The 19,327-nt window shown below is 24.5% G+C and overlaps 2 protein-coding genes across 2 annotated transcripts in view; one reads left to right on the top strand and one right to left on the bottom strand.

Annotated features, from left to right (window-relative positions):
- LOC117174210 (peptidylprolyl isomerase domain and WD repeat-containing protein 1) overlaps positions 1 to 1,505 on the bottom strand; it is a 98,684-nt gene extending 97,179 nt beyond the window's left edge. Inside the window, exon 1 of the mRNA XM_033363075.1 lies at positions 1,361 to 1,505. The gene's annotated coding sequence lies outside the window, so the exon portion shown is untranslated. The remainder of the gene's footprint in view (positions 1 to 1,360) is intronic.
- The window catches only part of LOC117174209 (protein bicaudal D), a 78,389-nt gene continuing 59,985 nt past the window's right edge, over positions 924 to 19,327 (top strand). Inside the window, exons 1-3 of the mRNA XM_033363074.1 lie at positions 924 to 1,326; positions 9,445 to 9,585; positions 16,738 to 17,577. Of these exons, the coding sequence (XP_033218965.1) occupies positions 1,117 to 1,326; positions 9,445 to 9,585; positions 16,738 to 17,577 (1,191 nt within the window). The 5' untranslated portion in view covers positions 924 to 1,116. The remainder of the gene's footprint in view (positions 1,327 to 9,444; positions 9,586 to 16,737; positions 17,578 to 19,327) is intronic.

Raw genomic sequence — 19,327 nt, 5'->3', positions numbered from 1 at the left:
AATTTTGTTAACAAAAACATTTTTTTGGTTTAAGGTTGATAATTGGAATTGAAAATTTATATATTTGTTCGAAAATGCAATTATTTAATTAAATATTGAACTGCTTGTGGAAAATCGATCTTTTTTAGTTGTAAATTTATCTTTTCTAGTTAAACAATCAACTAATATTTGTTTGTGAATTCGCCTTTTTCAGAAGAAAATTAAAAAATTTGGTTAAAAAGTTACTTTTTTTGTCTGTAGGTTGATCACTGCTGTTGAAAATGTATCTCTTAGGTTGAAAATTAGATTTTTTACTTAACTGTTTAATTTTTTGTCGAAATTAATATTTTCTAGTTGAAAAAAAGACTAATTGTTTGAAAACTCTTATTTTTCTGCAGAGAATTAAACAATTTGGTTAGATAATTATCTTTTGGCGTAAGGTTGTTATTGTAGTTGAAAATTCATCTTTTTTAGTTAAAAATCAACTACTTGTTTGAAAATTCGTCTTTTTCCGAAGAAAATTCAACAATTGTCTTGAAAAGTTACTTTATATAAAAAGTTAATTATTTATTTTAATACTTTTTTTTTTGTGGGGAAAATTAATCTTTTTTAAGTGTAAAATTAAACTACTTTTTTTTTAAATTAGTCTTTTTCGATATAAAATTCAACAATTTCCTTAAAAAGTTTTTGTTTTTTTGGTAAAAGGTTGATTATTGTACTTCAAAATATTATAATATTTGTTTGAAAATTCAACTATTTTGTTAAGATTTCAACTATTTCTTTGAAAATTCAACAATTTTATTTGAATTTTTTTATCAAATGCCAAGACATTTGGCGCGCAAATTTGAATTTAAACACAGAAACGAAGACGGAACTCGGACCAAAGTTCAGATTTCCGGTTCGAGACATTGTTGCTCCAGCTTGTCTCCAATATGGCTCCCGACTGTCAAACTATCTAATTAGTACACAGGGCAATGTGAGGCCGGAAAGGCACTTTTCTAAAGGGCAACTGATCGTAAATCAGTGAATAATGCCAAGGCACTCAAAATTAGAAGACACAGCCTCCAGTGCTCGAATCTGTTTGCGGTAACGTTGAAAGCACCGGGAAAAACGAGAAATCGCAAATATAGTGCAATAATGGCCACGACTGAAGGGGCCATGGTAGCCGATCTTCGAGCGGAGATTGAAAGGCTTTCCAGAGAGCTTGATTTGGCCTCGACAGAAAAAATCCAATCTGCCCAGTATGGTCTTGCTCTGCTCGAGGAAAAATCTGCTCTTCAACAAAGGTGCAATGACCTCGAGGGACTTTACGAAAATACCAGACACGAACTCGACATCACACAAGAGGTTAGTTCCACTTTTGTTCCATTAATATACTTACCACTAGTTTCCAATCGTGCTGTGAATACCAATGTTCCTTTTTTTTTCGTCGAGACTAATTTCATGGTTTCTTCTGCATTTGGATTCTATAATTAGGCAGATTTAGCAAAAAGGTCTTGGTCTCTTGGTTCAATTCTCAGCGTATCGGAATTTTTCTGACCTTATTATGTAATGTTTATGTCGGTTTGTTTATACAAATATTTTCTAGCTGAGTTGTGTTGGATTATTGTCTTTTTTTTTTAATTTGGAAGAAAATTTTGTGGTTAGAATCCACTTTGTTAGTGATAGTGTCAGAGAAATGACAGCTGTATCTTTAACGTAATGAAACATTCAAAATTCGCGAAAAAGTTTATTTGGGAGTTTAATATCTGAAATTAAAATTCAGAAAATTATTTTTAAAGAATTTTTTACTTTCTTCGATATTAAAAAAAGGAGTGAGAGAAATATTTTCATTGTGAATTAGCTTTATAATCTTTTTTTTAATCGAAAATTCACCTGTTTCATTAAAATGTCATATTTTATCGAAAATTCTTCTTTTTGAATTTAAAAATCATGGTTGAAAGTTAATTCTTTTTAATTTAAAACTATTTTATATAGGGTTTTTTTCTTGACCGGGAATTTTACACATTTTTGGAAGAAAAAAAATCTACCCTAGTTTGATTTCTACAGTTTTTTAAATAATCAGTTAAATTTCAGTTTTTACATTATATCATTCGGTTTACAATGCGTAATTCGAAAACCTTTGACTTGAAATGTTTGGATTTTAATTTTTAAGTGTACATTTTTCATTTAAAGAATTTTTAAATACAGTTTTAAATACTTAAGAAAATACAAAATAAAATAGGAGCTTTTAAAATAGACAAGTTTGGAATAAAAAAAGAAACCTTTTTAGTTGGTCAAATGTGAGTATAAATTATAATGATTTTTAAAAATGAACTATACATTAAGGATTGATAAGTGAATAATAATTGATTTTACAAGACGATTCGGTATCGGTTCAAAATTAAAAAATTTCAACCTTAAAAATTAAACTGTTTTAATATAATTGGCTGTTATTAAATTTAAGATATTTTTTAGTGTGAAATTAAAAAAATTTTAACTAAGAAAATAACAATTTCTTAATATTTAGAAATATTTTATTGTTCATATAAAATCAGTAATTATAAATAAAATATTCAAAAATAAACTTTGAACGTTACAATTTTTCGATTTGAAAAAATTTGATTTACAAGTAAAATTGTATGCAAAATTTCAAAATTGATTAAAAATTATAAATGATTTCATTTATTTTGAAGAATTAATTTCAAGAGAATATTTAACAAGATTTTCAAAATTGTCAAAAATTAATCTAGAAGATTTTAAGGAAACATTTTTTATTTTGCAGGATATAAAAACAATTTTAGAGAGAATTTGAATAAATTGAAAACCTGTAAATGTGTCAATATTTAGCAATAAAATTTTGAATCTTCTTAAAATTGTTTGCACTTAAGTTTTTATTACTTCAAATGCAAAATATTTTTTTTTTAGAGTTCGAATTTTTAAACTTCATTAATAATAATATTTTTGGTTCAGAATTCATATCTTTTCATTCAAAATTCTAGTATTTAGTTGAAAAATTGATTATTTTGTTGAAAATAAAAATATTTGGTTAAAGTGTCATATCTTTTACCGAAAATTCGTCCTTTTGGATTAATAATTAATCTCCTTTTTTCGGTGAAAGCAAATTATTTTTAATCAAAAAGTCTATTATTATATTTATGGTACAGATTAAAAAAATATTTTTTTGGTTTAGGGTTTTTCATTTTTGTTTAAAATTACAGTATTTACTTTAATGTTCAATTTTTTCTAGAATTTTTTTTTTAGTTGAAAATTAAATTATATGGTTGAAAAATCGTCTTTTTGGTAAAAAATTAAACAATTTCGTTAAAAAGTTTTTTTATTGTTTTTAAGGTTGATTATTGTAGTTGAAAATTTACCTTTTTGGTTGAAAATTCAACTATTTACTTAAGTATTCAATTTTGGGGAAATTTTTCTTCTTTTAGTTGAATATTTCACTATTTGGTAGAAAATTAGTCTTTTTGATTGGAAATTTAACCATTTTGTTAAAAGTTCATCTTATTCGTTAAAAATCAAACAATTTAATCAAAAAAACATTTTTTTTTAAATTAAGGTTAATCATTGGAATTTAAAATTTACATATTTGGCCGAAAATTTAATTATTAACTTAAATATGGATCTTTTTGTGGAAAGTTGATCCTTTTTATTTGCAAATTACACTATTTGTTTGAAAATTTGTCTTTTTCAGTTGAAAATTGAACAATTTGTTTAAATAGTTATTTTTTTGTGTGAAGTTGTTGTTGTTGTAGTTGAAAATTCATTTATTTGGTTGAAAATTTAAATATTTACTCAAATATTCCATTTTTGTGAAAAATTGATCTTTCTTGACAAAAAATGGATCTTTTTCAGTTAAAAAATCAACTACTTGTTTGAAAATTCGTCTTTTTCAGCAGAAAATTATTCTTCTCGGTAGAAAGTTAGTATTTTTGGTTGAAAATTAAACTATTTTGTTGAAACTTTATCTATTTTGTTGAAAATTAAATAATTTCGTTACAAAATTATTTTTTGGTTTACGGTTGATCATTGTTGTTGAAAATTCATCTTATTGATTAAATATTTTATTTTTTACTTGAATGTTCATTAAAAAAATTTTTTTTTGAAAATTAAACGATTTGATTGAAAATTCGTCTTTGTTGGTCAAAAAATATTTACTTAAACATTTATCTTTTTGTGGAAAATTGATTTTTTTTTAGTTAAAAACTATCTTTTCTTAGTTAAACAATTAACTAATACTTGTTTGAAAATTCGCCTTTGTAAATGGAAAATGAAACAATTTCGTAAAAAAAATTTGTTGTTTAAGGTTGATTGTTGTAGTTGAAAATTCTTCTCTGTGGTTGAAAATTTAACCGTTTACTTAAATATTCCATTTTTAGGGAAATTTTTGTTCTTTTATTTGAATATTCGATTATTTTGTAGAAAATTCTTCTTTTTCGTTCGAAAATTAGAGTTTTGGGTGGAAAATTCTTCTCCTTTTTTCATTGAAAGCTAATTTTTTAAAGTAGAAAGTCTACTAATATATCTATGGTTCAGATTTTTTGTTTCAAAAATCTACCCTTTTTTTTTAAATTGTACTTTTTTTTGTTAAAATTCGCCTTTTTCGATAGAAAAAATAGATAAAAATTCTACTATTTGATTGAAGATTTAATTATTTTGTTGAAAATTCATCTATTCATTCTGTTGAATAGAAAATTCGCCCTTTTGGTATGAAAATTCAATTTTTTTCGTTGAAAGCTCATTATTTTTAATTAGGAAGTCTACTATTATATTTTTGGTTTTGATTGTATCTTTTTTTGTTAAAATTTTGACTATTTGATTAAAAATTTAAGTATTTTTTTAAAAATTCAACTGTTTTTGAAAAATATATATATTTTTTATTCTTTTCAAGAGAAAATTCGTCCTTTTGAATTTAAAAACCATGGTTGAAAGTTAAATCTTTTTAAATTAAAACTGTATAATATATGGTTTATTTCTTGACCCTTTTTTTTAAATTGTGCAAGCTCCAAAAGAATAAAAAACATTTTCTTAAGATTCCCAGAAAAATCACTTTATTTTTAAAAATTAATTTCAAGAGAATATTTGAAAATATTTCTAAATTTGCCAAAAATGAATGTGGAAGATTTTAAGGAAATATTTTTAATTTCACAGAATATAAAAAACAATTTTGGGGAGAATTGGAATTATTTTAAAAGATGTTTAAAAGTTCTGAAAAAAATTTCTAAAATAATTTAAATTTTGAATAAATTTAAAAACACGATTTTAAATTTTGAAATAATTTCAAATAATTTATGCGAGGTGTCTATGCATAGCGATAAAAGATTTCGAACAAGAATGTTGGAACCTTTTTAATAACTATAAAAGTTTCAAAAGAATAAAAATCATTCTTTAAAGATCTCTAGAAAAATAAAAAATGACTTTATTTTGATAAATTAATTTTAAGAGAATATTTAAAATGATTTCCAAAATTGTCAAAACTGAATCTGGAAGAGTTTTAATTTTACAGGACATAAAAAAAATTGGGAAGAATTCGAATCATTTTAAAAAATGTTCAAAAGTTCCAAAAAGATTTCAAAAATAATTAAACAATTTGAATAAATTTAAAGCATGTAAATGTTTCAATATTTTGAAATAAAATTTCGAAGCTTCTTAAGGATCCTTCAATTTTTTATTATAAAAATAATATTTTGGTTCAGAATTTATCTGTTTCGGTTCAAAATTGTAATATTTAATTGAAAACTTGACTATTTTATTGAAAGTTTAACTATTTGGTTAACTAGTAATTTTTTTAAAAAATTCTACCATTTGGTTGAAAATTAATCCTTTCTGTTCAAAATAAAAGTGTTTTTTCGTCGCTAATTCACTATTTAGTAAAAAAATTAATTATCTTCAATATTTTATGTTTTAAAATTCGTCCTTTTGGTTAAAAAGAAATTTTTTCTAGTCCAAAATTCAACTGCTTCTTTGGTAATTCGTATTTTGAATACAAAATTCGTTCTTTTGGATTAAAAATTCATCTTTTGTTAAAAAAGTAATCTTTTTTGGTTGAAAATTCAATACTTTTGTAAAAAATACACAAATCTTAACATAAATACTTGAAAGGTTACTACAGTTTTAGAACGTGATTTCATTTGGATAGGACTTTTTATTTTGAACCAAGGTAGTATAATCATATTTCTCAAATCCTGAAAATTCTAAAACCATGCGTGACTCATTTTTTTTCGATTTCAACGGTGTTTAAATAATTAATTGAATTGTTATGTTTTTCAATTATGTTTTTATTTAGGTTACAATGTGTAATTCAAAACTTTTTTACTTTAAACATTTTCCAGTACAAATTTTTGTTTTTAAGTTACATTTTTAATTTGAAGATTTTTAAATGCTTTCTTAAAGACTTCTACAAACAAAAAATAAAAGCCTTTGATCTTGAAAATTTTGGATAAAACGCATTTTTATTTCATAAATAAATTTTTTTTTAATTAATGTGTGCTTTAAGTAATAAAAAGTGAACAAAGACTATTTGACAAAACGATTTTAAATCAGTTCAAAATTTAGGAATTTTCAGATTTTAACGTTAAAACTTAAACGGTTATTAAATTTAAAGTATTGTTTCAGTCTAAAATATTCAATTTTTAACCAATTCAATTTGAAATTTTTTATTAAAAAAAAAGATTAATTATTGAATATTTAGCAATATTTGAATTTTTATTTAAGACAAGTAAATTGAAACCAAATATTTAAAATTAAAGAATCTTCAACTGAATCGTTTGAAATAGAAAACCTGGAACCGTTAAAAGTTCGAAGAGCCTGTAAACTTTCAACGTTACAATTTTAATTGTTGTATTTAAAAAATGCTTAAGTTTTAAGTGAAATTTTTAAAATTTGATGTATAATTTACAAATGAACAACTTCTAGATTTCTCAAAATTTTGAAATAAAATTTTAAAGCTTTCCAAGGATGTTTAAATTATTTAAAAAGAAAATAATTGAATTTATAATTTAAGAAGTGTTCAATTAAAAAATTTTCAATTTTTCAATATTTAATGTTTATAGCTTAAAATTCTTTAAAGTTGTATAATTTTGAAAATTTTAAAGTTCATTGATTTTTTTAGTGTTTCATTTTTTTAATTTCATTGACCGTGAAAAATGTTTGCAAACCAGGAAAGGGCCGGGAATTTATTTCGTCGATTAAAACAGCTACCGCGATGATATGATACTTAATAATAATTTAATTGTCCTTAAAATTTCCATTATTAACCTTTCCAATGTGCAATTTTAAAACAGTTTAATCTTTGGGGCCTTCAAGGTAAAGTTGTTCTTAAACATTATTTTCTAGATTAATTTTTGGTATTTCGAATTTAAAATTTGACAGTATTGTAGTTTTAATTTCAAATATTAAAAATGTCACGACAATTGAATTATTAAATAATTCTATATTAAAATCCTTCTTAGTTTGTTTTGAATTTAATCATTTCATATTTAAATATGAAACAATTGAAAAGCTTAAAATTGTACATTTCAAAAATTGGAATCATTACGTCAATCTCGTTAGCATTAGTGTTTTTTTTTTAAATTCAAATTGTAATATGGTGAAATTGTCTGAACTTTTTTTGTTGAAAATTGAAACAAATAAGTCCTTTATAATAAAAGATTTTTATAAAAAACAACAGTAATTAAAAAATTTCAGCAATTTTAAATGGCTAAAATTAGAGTTCTAAATTTTCATGTTTGACGCTAAATTTTCAATTTTTTTTCCTTTTCAAATGATTAACTTTTAAATGGCTTAAATTTACTTCAAATAATTAAAATCTTAAAGGGCTTTAATATAAAAAAAGTTTTAATATAAAAAAATAGTAGTTTTGAATGACATCAATTTCGTTTTGTATTTTTTTTTTAATTTTTCAATGTAATATCTTGAAATTGTTCGATTTTTAGTTAAATATTTAAACAAGTAAATTTTTTCATATTGAAAAATATTTAGAAAATACAGCGGTAATTGAATAATTTTGGTAATTTTAAATGGTTAGAGTTTTACATTTCTGAATTTTCATGTTGAAGGATACATTTTTTTATTTTTACCTTTCGTAGGTTTTAATTTTGCAATTAAATTTGATTTTTTTTTTTAATTTTTGGAGACTTAAAATTGAAATATAAATAATAATTCTAAAGGAAAATTAAAAATTGAGTTTTATATCTATAAAAAAAATTAAAAAACTTTCGGTAATTTTAAATGCATACAATTTTAGAGCTCATTTTTTATTTTGCAATTTTTTTCCTTTCCTATGTTTTAATTTTCCATTTAAAATTGATTTAGTCAAATTTTGGGAAGTAAAAGTAGCAATTTGAAAATGATTATTCTTAAGCGATTTGAATTTACTTCAAAATAATTGAAATTTAAAAGAGTTTGCGTATAAAAAAGTGTTAATATCACAATTTTTTATGATTAAATGTTCCTGTTTAAATTTCAATGTAATGTTTTGAAATTTTTTAATTTTGTTTAAAGATTTAAACAAATAAATTCTTTCAAATTGAAAAATATTTTGAAAATTTCAAGAATGAATAATAATTCTGAAGGAGGATTTGAAATAAAAAAACAAAAAATTGAGTTTAAAATTTAAAAAAAGATCAAAATTAAACTTTCTAAAATTGATACCTCAGTAATTAAATAATCTTGATAATTTTACATGGTTAGAATTTTTATGTTAAAGGATACATTTTTCCCTTTCGTAGGTTTAAATTTTGCAATTAAAATTGGAATATAAATAATAATTCTAAAGGAAGTTTAAAAATTAAAAAGTGAGTTCAAATAGAAAAATAATTGAAATAAACCTTCGGTAATTTTAAATGCATACAATTTTAGAGTTTTCAATTTTTATTTTGAACACTACATATGTCATTTTTTTCCTTTCCTATGTTTTAATTTTTCAATTAAAATTTATTTGGTCCAATTTTGGGAAGTAAAAGTAGCAATTGAAAAATGATTGAATTTACAATTTAAGAAGTGTTCAATTTAAAAAATTTAAATTTTTCCATATTTAATGTTTATAGCTTAAAATTCCTTAAAGTTATATAATTTTGATGATTTTAAAGTTCATTTATTGATTTTTTTAATTTAGAGTATTGAAAATGATAATGTTAGTACCTTCAATTTTCTACGCATAAAATATTGAGCATTTGAATGCAAAATTTTTAAATTAAAAACTCTTAAATTTGAATTTTAAAAGTTCAAAATTTAACAGTTCCACTTTGAGTGCTTTCATTTGTACCTCAATTTTTATTACCTCGAGTGGAAAATTTTTTAGCTTTAGTGTTCCATTTTTTAAATTTCATTGACCGTGAAAAATTTTTTCGAACCGGGAAAAACCGGGATTTTTGTCAAACCTATAATTTTTTAAACTGCTATAAAGAAAATATTTCAGCGCAATTTTTGCATACTTTTCTCTAAAAAAATAATAATTGACCTCTTATTTTTCAGGCTTTAAATAAATTCCAGACTACCACAAAACTAACGACCATAAGTGGGATAGAACAAGAAGAAAGTCTTCTCAACGAAAGTGCTGCAAGGGAAACATCACTTCAAACACAAATTATCGATTTAGAAAATGAAACAAAGCAGGTAAAAAATCAGATCAATCTGCGTGTCATTAACGGGCTTCAAAGTTCAAATTTTTTACCTTTTTTTTTATTACTTTTTAAGGCAGTTATACCCTTTTTTGGTTTTCTGTTTTAGAAAAGTAATATTAATACATTGATCGTACTAGCAAACTTCAGTTAAAAAAAAAAAGAAAATAAAAGAAAGATATCTAAGAAAACTCTTGTATCTAAAAATAGAAAGAAATTAATTAAAATTTTTGTTTAAAAAGTTTTTTTTTTTGGTTGAAAATTAAACTGTTTTGTTAAAAATTTGTATTTTTGGCTTTAAAATTCAAGAACTAGGTAGATAATTCAACTATTTGGGCGAAAGTTGAACTACCTGGTCAAAAATTAATTTTTTTTTTTGGTTGAAGATTTATTATTTTAGTGGAAAATTCACGTATTTGGTTAAAAGTTGTACTATTCAGTTGTAGATTCGAAATATGTTGTTGAAAATTGGACCATTTTGTAGCAATTTTTTTTATTCGCATGAAAATTAAAAAATTTTATAGCAAAATCCACTTTTAGTTGAATGTTCAACTACTTTGTCAAAAATGATTATTCTTGTAGTTGTTGAAAAATGAACAATTTTGTAGAAAATTCTTTTTTTTTGTCGTAAATTCAACTTTCATGTTAAAAATTTTATTTTTAGCTTGAAAATTCAACAATTTGGTAGAAAAATCAAACATTTGGTTGAAAATTCGAATATTGTCTTTTCAAAATAACTTTTTTGCTGAAATTTTCATATTTTTATGTGGAAAATGGAACTGTTTTGTAGAAAATTCGGCTTTTTGGCATATTATTTTAGTGGAAAATTTATATATTTGGTTAAAAACTCTACTATTTATTTGAAAATTGAATTATTTTGTAGAAAAATCCTGTTTTTTTTGTTGAAAGTTAAACTAATTTGTAAAACAGTCATCTTTTTGGTCAAAAATTCAACTTTCTTCCTAAAAGTTTGTATTTTTCGATTAAAAAATCAACAATTAGGTAGAAAAATCAAACTTTTGGATTGAAAATTCACCTAATTGGGTGAAAGTTGAACTACTATGTTCAAAATTCTTTCTTTTTTTTGTTGAAGATTCATTATTTTAGTGGAAAATTAATATATGTGGTTGAAATTTTGTTTCGTTGATTGAAAATGAACTTGTTTTTTTTAATTTTATCATCTTGACTTGAAAATTCTAGATCTTGGTAAAAAAATGCAACTTTTCAGTTTAAAGTTCAACTACATGATCTTTTTTGTCGAAAATTAAGATTTTTTTGGTTGAAAATTCATCTATTTTGTAAAAATGATATATAATTAATTGAAGATTTATTATTTGAGTGAAAATGTCAAATATTTAATTGAAAATGGAATTATTTGGTTAAAAATTAACTTTTTTGTTGAAGATTCCTAATTTTATGTGGAAAATTAAACTATTTTGTAGAAAATAGTTATCTTTTTGGGTCGAAAATTCAATTTTTAGATAATCCAATTGTTTATTAGCTATTTTTTCAATTGAGTATTTTATATTTTATTTTAATATTTTCATGTTGTTAATTATATTTACTACATACCTCACCAATAAAAAATTCAATTTGAGATGGAGCACTGCGTAAAAATTGCATTTGTTTATAAAAAAAAATTATTAAAAAATGACCTAAATAAATTTGTAACAAATTGGTAGAAAAATCAAACTTTTGCTTAAAAATTCAACTATTTTGTCTAAAATTAAATTTGATCAGTTGAAGATTCAATATTTAAGTAAAATTATCATGTATTTTAGTGGAAAATTAAATTATTTATTTGAAAATAACTTTTTTGTTGAAAATTCGTATTGCTTTGCAGAAAATTCGCCTTTTTGGCGTGAAAACTCAACAATTTGATAGAAAAATCAAATTTTTTTGTGTGAAAATTCAACTAATTTGTCAAAAGTGAAATTTTTTTCATTAAACATTTATTATTTTAGTGGAGAATTCAATTATTTAGTTAAAAAATAGAGTATTTAGTTGCGAATTCAACTAAAAAGTTGAAAATTTAAATATTTTGTTGAAAATTTATATTTTTTGTCGAATATTTAACTGTTTTGTAGGAAATTCGTCCGTTTGGTATGAAAATTCAACAGTTTGGTAGAAAAGTCCACTTTTTTGTTGAAAGTTTAATCACTTTGTTTTAAATTCATTTGTTTTGCTTGAAAATTGAACAATTTAGTAGAAAAAAGAAACTTTTTGTTGAAAATTCAACTGTTTTGTCAAAAATTAAATTTAATAGTTAAAGTTTTATTGTTTGAATGAAAATATCATATATTTGGATTAAAGTTGGGTTTTTTTGTTGTTAAAGATTGACTTTCTTGTTGAAGATTCGTATTTTTTTATGTGGAAAATTGAACTGTTTTGTATAAAATTCATCTTTCTGGTATGAAACTCGACAATTTAGTAGAAAAATCAACTTTTTTGTTGAAATTTTAAATACTTTGTCAAAAATTAAATTTCGTTGTTGTAAAAATGATCATTTTTATGGAAAATTCATATATGTGGTTAAAAATTCTACTATTAAATAAAATACTGAACCATTTTGTTGAAAATTCATTTTTTTGTTGTTCAAAATTAAATTATTTTGTAGAAAATTCGTCCTTTTGGCATGAAAATTCCACAATTTGGTAGAAAAACAACCTCTTGGTTGAAAATTTAAAAGTTTGTTAGAAAAATCAAATATTTTGTTGAAAATTCGTTTTTTTTTTTAAATAGAACTATTTTGTAAAAAATATATATTTTTTTATCGATAATACAACATTGTTGCTAAATATTTATACTTTTTGGATTAAAAATTCAACCATTTTGGCTAAATTTGAACTAATTTATTCAAAATTAATTTTTTTCTGGTTAAAGAATAATTATTCCAGTGGAAAATTCTTGTATTCGGTTGAATATGTTCTTCTTTGTCGAAAATTAAGAGTCCGTTGTTGAAAATTCAACTGTCTTATAGACTATTTGGATCTAAATTGATCTTTTTAGGTAGAAAAATCATATTTTTTTAGTTAAAAATGAACTTTTTTGGTTAAAAATTCAACTGCTTCCAAACAATTGGTCTTTTTTATTTTACAATTCAACTTTTTGATTGAATTTTAACCTTTTTTGTTTGAGAATTCGATAATTTGATTGAAAACTCGTTTTTTCACTTGAAAATTAAAATGTTCTAAATCTAGTCTGTGGTTGAGAAGTCAAAATTTTGTTAAAAAGTAATCATTTTTAGATGAAAATTCTTCTTTTGAATAGAAAATTCGCCCTATTATATTTTTCGCTTTGAATTCATGGCTTTTTGTTAAAAATTGAAAAATATGGTTGAAATTTTCATTATTTTGTAGAAAATTGAACTATTCTGTTGGAAAGTAAAGTTTTTGTTGAAAATCCAACTTTTTTTTCTCTAATTCGCCTGTTTTGTTGAAAACTCGTTCTTTTTTATTTGAAAATTCAACTTTTTGGTTGAATTTTAATCTTTTTTTTCAGTTTAAAATTCATATATTTGGTTAAAAAATCAACTAATTCCATATTCATATTTTTTAGTTGAAAATTGAACTATTCTGTCGAAAATTCGTCCTTTTAGCATGAAAATTCAACAATTTGGTAGAAAAATCCACTTTTTTGTTAAAGTTAAACTACTTTGAAAAAAGCCCATCTTTTTTAGTTGAAAATTCAACTTTCTTGCTAAAAACTTGTTTTTTTTTTATGATTTAAAATACAACCATTTGGACTAAATTTAAACTACTTTGTTCAAAAATAATTTTTTTGATTGAAATATAATTATTTTAATGAAAAATTAATATATTTGGTTTAAAATTTGGTTCTTTCATAAAAAATAAACTTGTTTTTTGTTTAAATTCATTTTGGCTTGAAAATTCTACATTTTAGTACAAAATTCAACTTTTTAGTTTTAAAGTTCAACTACTTTGTTAAAATTTCATTTTTTTTTTAATTAAAGAATAATTATTTTAGTGGAAAATTTAATTATTTGGCTGAAAATGATATTTTTTTAATTGAAATTTAAGATTCTTTCTTAAATCATCTTTCTTTTTTTGTTGAAAATGAACTTTGTGGATTAAAAATTCACCTGTTTTCTTAGTAATTCATCTTTTTTATTTGAAAATTTAAGTTTTTGGTTCAGGTTTAATCTTTTTTTTTTTTCTGAAAAGTCGACCATTTGGTTAAAAAATCGTTTTTTTCGTTTAAACTATTTTTTTAAAAAGCGATTATTTTTTAATTAATATTTTTTTCTGTATAGAAAATTTTTCCTTTTGAATGGAAAATTCACATTTTTGGTTGAAAATGAATTAGTTTTAATTGAATAGCTTACTAATATATTTTTCATTTAGAGGTCATGCCTTTTGGTAAAAAAGTTAACCATTTGGTTAAAATTTTCATTATTTTGTTGGAAACTTAACTATTTGTTTAAAAAAGTATCTTTTTTTGGTTAAAAAATCTTTTTATTTGGTTGAAAAGTAAATTTTGTGGTTCGTAATTCAAAACTACGGTTTTTTATACAAAACAGTTGAATTTTCAACTCAAAAATGTAAATTTTTTAAACCAAAATTTAATTTTCAATCGAACAAAAGTAGATTTTAATAAAAAATAAAGAACAGTTGGATTTAACCAAGAAAAATGATTTTTTTAAAACAAAAGATTTGAATTCTAAACTAAAACAGATTAATTTTGAAGCAAACACTTGAATTTTTTAAAACAAGAAAATTGATTCTCTAGTAAAAAATATGAATTGTTGAAAAAAAATGTAAATTTTCAACCAAATAATTGAATTTTCTACGAAAATGTTGAATTTTGAACTAATAGTTTACTTTCGAGTGAAACAGATTAATTTTTAACTAGTCTTTTGCAATATTAATCAAAATATTCAACCGTTTTGTTGAAAATACGTATTTTTTGTTGCAAATTGAACTATTTTGGGTTGAAGATTCATTATTTTAGTGAAAAATTCTGGTATTTGGTTGAAAATTCAAGTTTTTGATCTGAAAAGTCAACTGTTTACTAAAAATTCTACGTTTTTTTTATAGTTTAAAGTATTTTTTATACTATTTCTTTGTTTTAAAAAACTAGTTTGTGGCAGATTTAAAAATGTTACGTTCTCAATAATTTTTTTTTTAATTTTGAAGGATACTTTTTTCATACTTTCATCATTCAAAGCTACGAATTTTCTACAAAACAGTTGAATTTTCAACTAAAAAAATGTAAATTTCCTAAAAAAAATTAATTTTCAATCGAACAAAAGTAGATTTTAATTTCTAATAAATAACAGATCGATATAATCAACAAAAATGATTTTTTAAACTAAATATTTGAATTCTAAACTAACACAGATTAATTTTGAAGCAAACACTTGCATTTTTACAAACAAAAAAATTGATTCTCTAGTAAAAAATATGAATTGTTAAAAAAATATGTAAATTTTCAACCAAATAATTGAATGAAAATGCTGAATTTTGAACTAATAGTTCACTTTCGAGTGAAACAGATTAATTTTTAACTAGTCTCTTGCTATATTAATCAAAATATTGAACCGTTTTGTTGAAAATATGTATTTTTTGTTGCAAATTGAACTATTTTGTGGAAAATTCATCCATTTTGGCGAAAGTTGAAATACTTTGTTCAAAATTGACTATTTTGGGTTGAAGATTCATTATTTTAGTGAAAAATTACGTCGCTGAAGTTTGCAACCTCTAGACCTGAAATTTTATGCTTTATAATAGTTCCATCTGATGTCCAAAGACACTAAAAAAAGTTTCATTACCCTATCTAATTCAACACCCCGTTTTCAACCCCCAAAATATTCAAAAATCGAAAAAAAATTCGAAAAAATCCCCTAACTTTTCCAGACCTAAAATGTTATGCTTCAGAATGGTTCCATCTGATGTACAAAGACACTAAAATGAGTTTCATTACCCTATCTCATCCGGAACACCCCGGTTTCAACCCCAAAAATATTGAAAAATCGAAAAAAAAATTCCCTAAAATCCAGACCTAAAATTTTATGCTTTACAACAGTTCCATCTGATGACTAAAGATACTAAAAAAAGTTTTATTCTCCTATATCATCCGGAACACCCCGTTTTCAACCCCTAAAGTATTGAAAAATTGAAAAAAATTCAAAAAATCCCCTAACATCCAGACCTAAAATGTTAGGCATCAGAATGGTTCCATCTGATGTACAAAGACACTAAAATGAGTTTCATTACCCTATCTAATCTGGAACACCCCGGTTTCAACCCCCAAAATATTGAAAAATCGAAAAAAAATTCCCTAAAATCCAGACCTAAAATTTTTTGCTTTACAACAGTTCCATCTGATGACTAAAGATACTAAAAAAAGTTTTATTCTCCTATATCATCCGGAACACCCCGTTTTCAACCCCTAAAGTATTAAAAAATTGAAAAAAAATTCAAAATATCCCCTAACATCCAGACCTAAAATGTTAGGCATCAGAATGGTTCCATCTGATGTACAAAGACACTAAAATGAGTTTCATTACCCTATCTAATCTGGAACACCCCGGTTTCAACCCCCAAAATATTGAAAAATCGAAAAAAAATTCCCTAAAATCCAGACCTAAAATTTTATGCTTTACAACAGTTCCATCTGATGACTAAAGATACTAAAAAAAGTTTTATTCTCCTATATCATCCGGGACACCCCGTTTTCAACCCCTAAAGTATTGAAAAATTGGAAAAAATTCAAAAAATCCCCTAACATCCAGAATTAAAATGTTAGGCATCAGAATGGTTCCATCTGATGTCCATAGATACTCAAAAAAGTTTTATTCCCCTATCTCATCCGGAACACCCCGTTTTCAACCCCCAAAATATTGAAAAATCGAAAAAAAATTCCAAAAAATCACCTAAAATTCTGGTATTTGTTTGAAAATTCAAGTTTTCGATCTGAAAAGTCAACTATTCATTAAAACATTTTATGTTTTTTTTTTTTTAATTTAAAGTCTTTTTTATACTATTAAAAAAATATATTAAACAATAATTTGCAGTTGATTTAAAAATGTTACGTTCCAAATATATATATATATTTTTTTAATTTTTGATGATAATTTTTTCTTCATAAAAAAAAAACAACTGAAATATATTAATTTCCTTGTCAGCTACGACACGAGTTGGAGCGCGTCCAGGCCGAGCGCGATCATGCCTTACAGGAGCGAGAAGAGGTTGGTAAGGACCATCATCAAGCCGAGACGGAACGAAAAACTCTGCGGACCGAGCTGCGAGAATGTCGATTCCGTGAAACTCGACTTCTCCAAGATTACAGTGAACTCGAGGACGAGAATATATCTCTGCAAAAGCAAGTTTCCGGCCTGCGCTCGAGTCAGGTCGAATTTGAGGGAGCCAAACACGAGATTCGCCGGCTCACGGAAGAGGTCGAGCTGCTCAATAGTCAAGTTGAGGAGCTGACCAATTTGAAGAAAATTGCCGAGAAGCAGATGGAGGAGGCGCTCGAGTCGCTGCAGGCCGAGCGAGAGGCAAAGTACGCGTTGAAGAAGGAACTGGATCAGCGGATCAATAGCGAGTCGATCTACAATCTGAGCAATCTTGCTCTCTCCATTCGGGGAATTGCCGCCGATGATCAGACAATTTGCAGCGATGGTGAGGACGATTCGCCGGCCTTGAGGAGAATTGAGGCGGATCTGAAGACTCAAGAACCGGGTACTTCGGCCGCGAGCAAACAGGTGGATCTTTTCTCGGAGATTCATTTGAATGAGCTGAAGAAGCTGGAGAAACAGCTGGAGTTGGCGGAGACGGAGAAGGCGCTGCTCTCGCAGAATTTGCGCGAATCGCAGTATGCGGTGGAGAAGAGCCAAGGTGAATTGCAGTCATTTGTCGCGAGAATAATTCAATTGGCGGCTCATGTTCAGTCGTTGCATCATCTGCACTCGAAGCTGCCGGAGAAGCAGAGCGATGAGACGGCCCTGGACAAACTCAATCAGGTGAGTTTGATAATTTTTTTTTTTTTTTTGGTTTTATTTTAGAGCCAGAATTGAATTTTCTTCTGGAGAATATCCCCGTTTGTAGCCTATATTCATAAATGATCCCTGAAGAGTCTGGCTATTTAAAGAGAATTTAAAAAATCAGAGAATTTGTGTGTAAGAAGTGACTGTAAAATATTATCAGGATTGCCAAACAGTCACTTTTTTTAAGGGTAAATGGTAGTCTGTGACGCAATCAAAATTTGACCTTGTAATGTTAATTTTGTCCGCCTTTTTTTTCTTTTTTTTTTTTCTTAAACTAAATAAGTTGGTATATCGAAATTTAGGGAGAAGGAAGAAAATATATGAGCCGACATCGGTTGGGTCCCTTGGAGTAATTATTTTGTAAGGAAAAGCAGTACTTTTAAGTTTTCCGTGACTGTCTTGTAGCTAGAGTTCTTAAATTCCCGAGAATTTAAGTTCAGGTTATGTAATCGAGAATATGACAGAATTTAGGAGAATTTAAAAGAATTTATGATTTTTAACAATTTTTGTATTGTTCAGGTTATATCAGTGGTTGAATATAAATTATTTTATAGCTCAGACATATTCAGGAATTTTAATCTTATATTTTTACCATGGAATATTTTATAAGCGGTATAAAACAGTGATTCATATATAAATTAAAAATTTTCAAATGTATTAATTTATCTCAAACAAACAAAAATTCTACTTTAAAAGATAACTTTTTTACAAAATACTGGAATTTTTAACAAAATAATTGAATTTTTAACATAATAGTTTAATGTTCAACCTAAAAAGACAAATTGTCTGCGAAAAAGTTTCCTAGTTTATATTTTAATCGAAAAAAGAATGAAATTTATACAGCAGAAGAATTTTAAAACCAAAAAGACGAATTTCCAACAAATGAAGATTTTTCACTCAAAAAATAAATAAAAATTTATCTAAATTATTGAACCTTCAATCAAGAAGACAAAATTTTCTTTAAAAAAATTCAATTTTCAAACAAAAAAATATGACTGTTCAACAGAAAATTAATTTTCCACGAAACTGTTGCATTTTTACGCAAAAAAAGGAAATTTAAAACTAAAAAATTATTTTTTTTACAAAAAAACGCGAATTTTTAACTAAAAAATATGTATCCTAAAAGATTAATTTATAACAAGATAATTAAACTTTTAACCAACGAGATAACTTTTCAATTTAAAATATAAATCTTCAAGCAAAAAAGTGATTTCTTAACAAAGCGATTCAACCAAATGTTTTAAATAAATTAGTTTAATTATCAAGCAAAGAAGAACGGTTTTTAAACAAAAAATTACATTTTCATACAAAAATAAAATTTCTTCTATAACAGATAAAGATTTAAATCCAAAAGGTAAATTTAAACCAAAAAAATTGGATTTTCAATCAAAAAGACGAATTTTTAATCAAAAAGGATGACTTTTTAACAAAATTGTTGAAGTCTCTAGCACGTAGTTGCATTTTTATAGAAAAAAAATATGAAATTTGTTTATTTATTTTAACTCAGTAACATCCAAAATTTAATTTCTTCAAAAGAAATAATTTTCTACCAAAAAATTGAATTTTCAATCCAAAAAGACGAATTTTAACCAAAAAGGATGACTTTTTGACAAAATTGTTGAATTCTCTAGCAAATAGTTTCATTTTTATCAAAGAATATGAAATTTATTTATTTATTTTAACTCAGAAATTTATTTATTTTAACTCAGTAACATTAAAAATTTAA

This window comes from Belonocnema kinseyi, chromosome 6 (assembly GCF_010883055.1).
Source record: "Belonocnema kinseyi isolate 2016_QV_RU_SX_M_011 chromosome 6, B_treatae_v1, whole genome shotgun sequence".
NCBI lineage: Eukaryota > Metazoa > Arthropoda > Insecta > Hymenoptera > Cynipidae > Belonocnema > Belonocnema kinseyi.
Note: the sequence above shows the minus strand (reverse complement) of the source record. Positions and strands in the feature narration are given on the sequence as shown.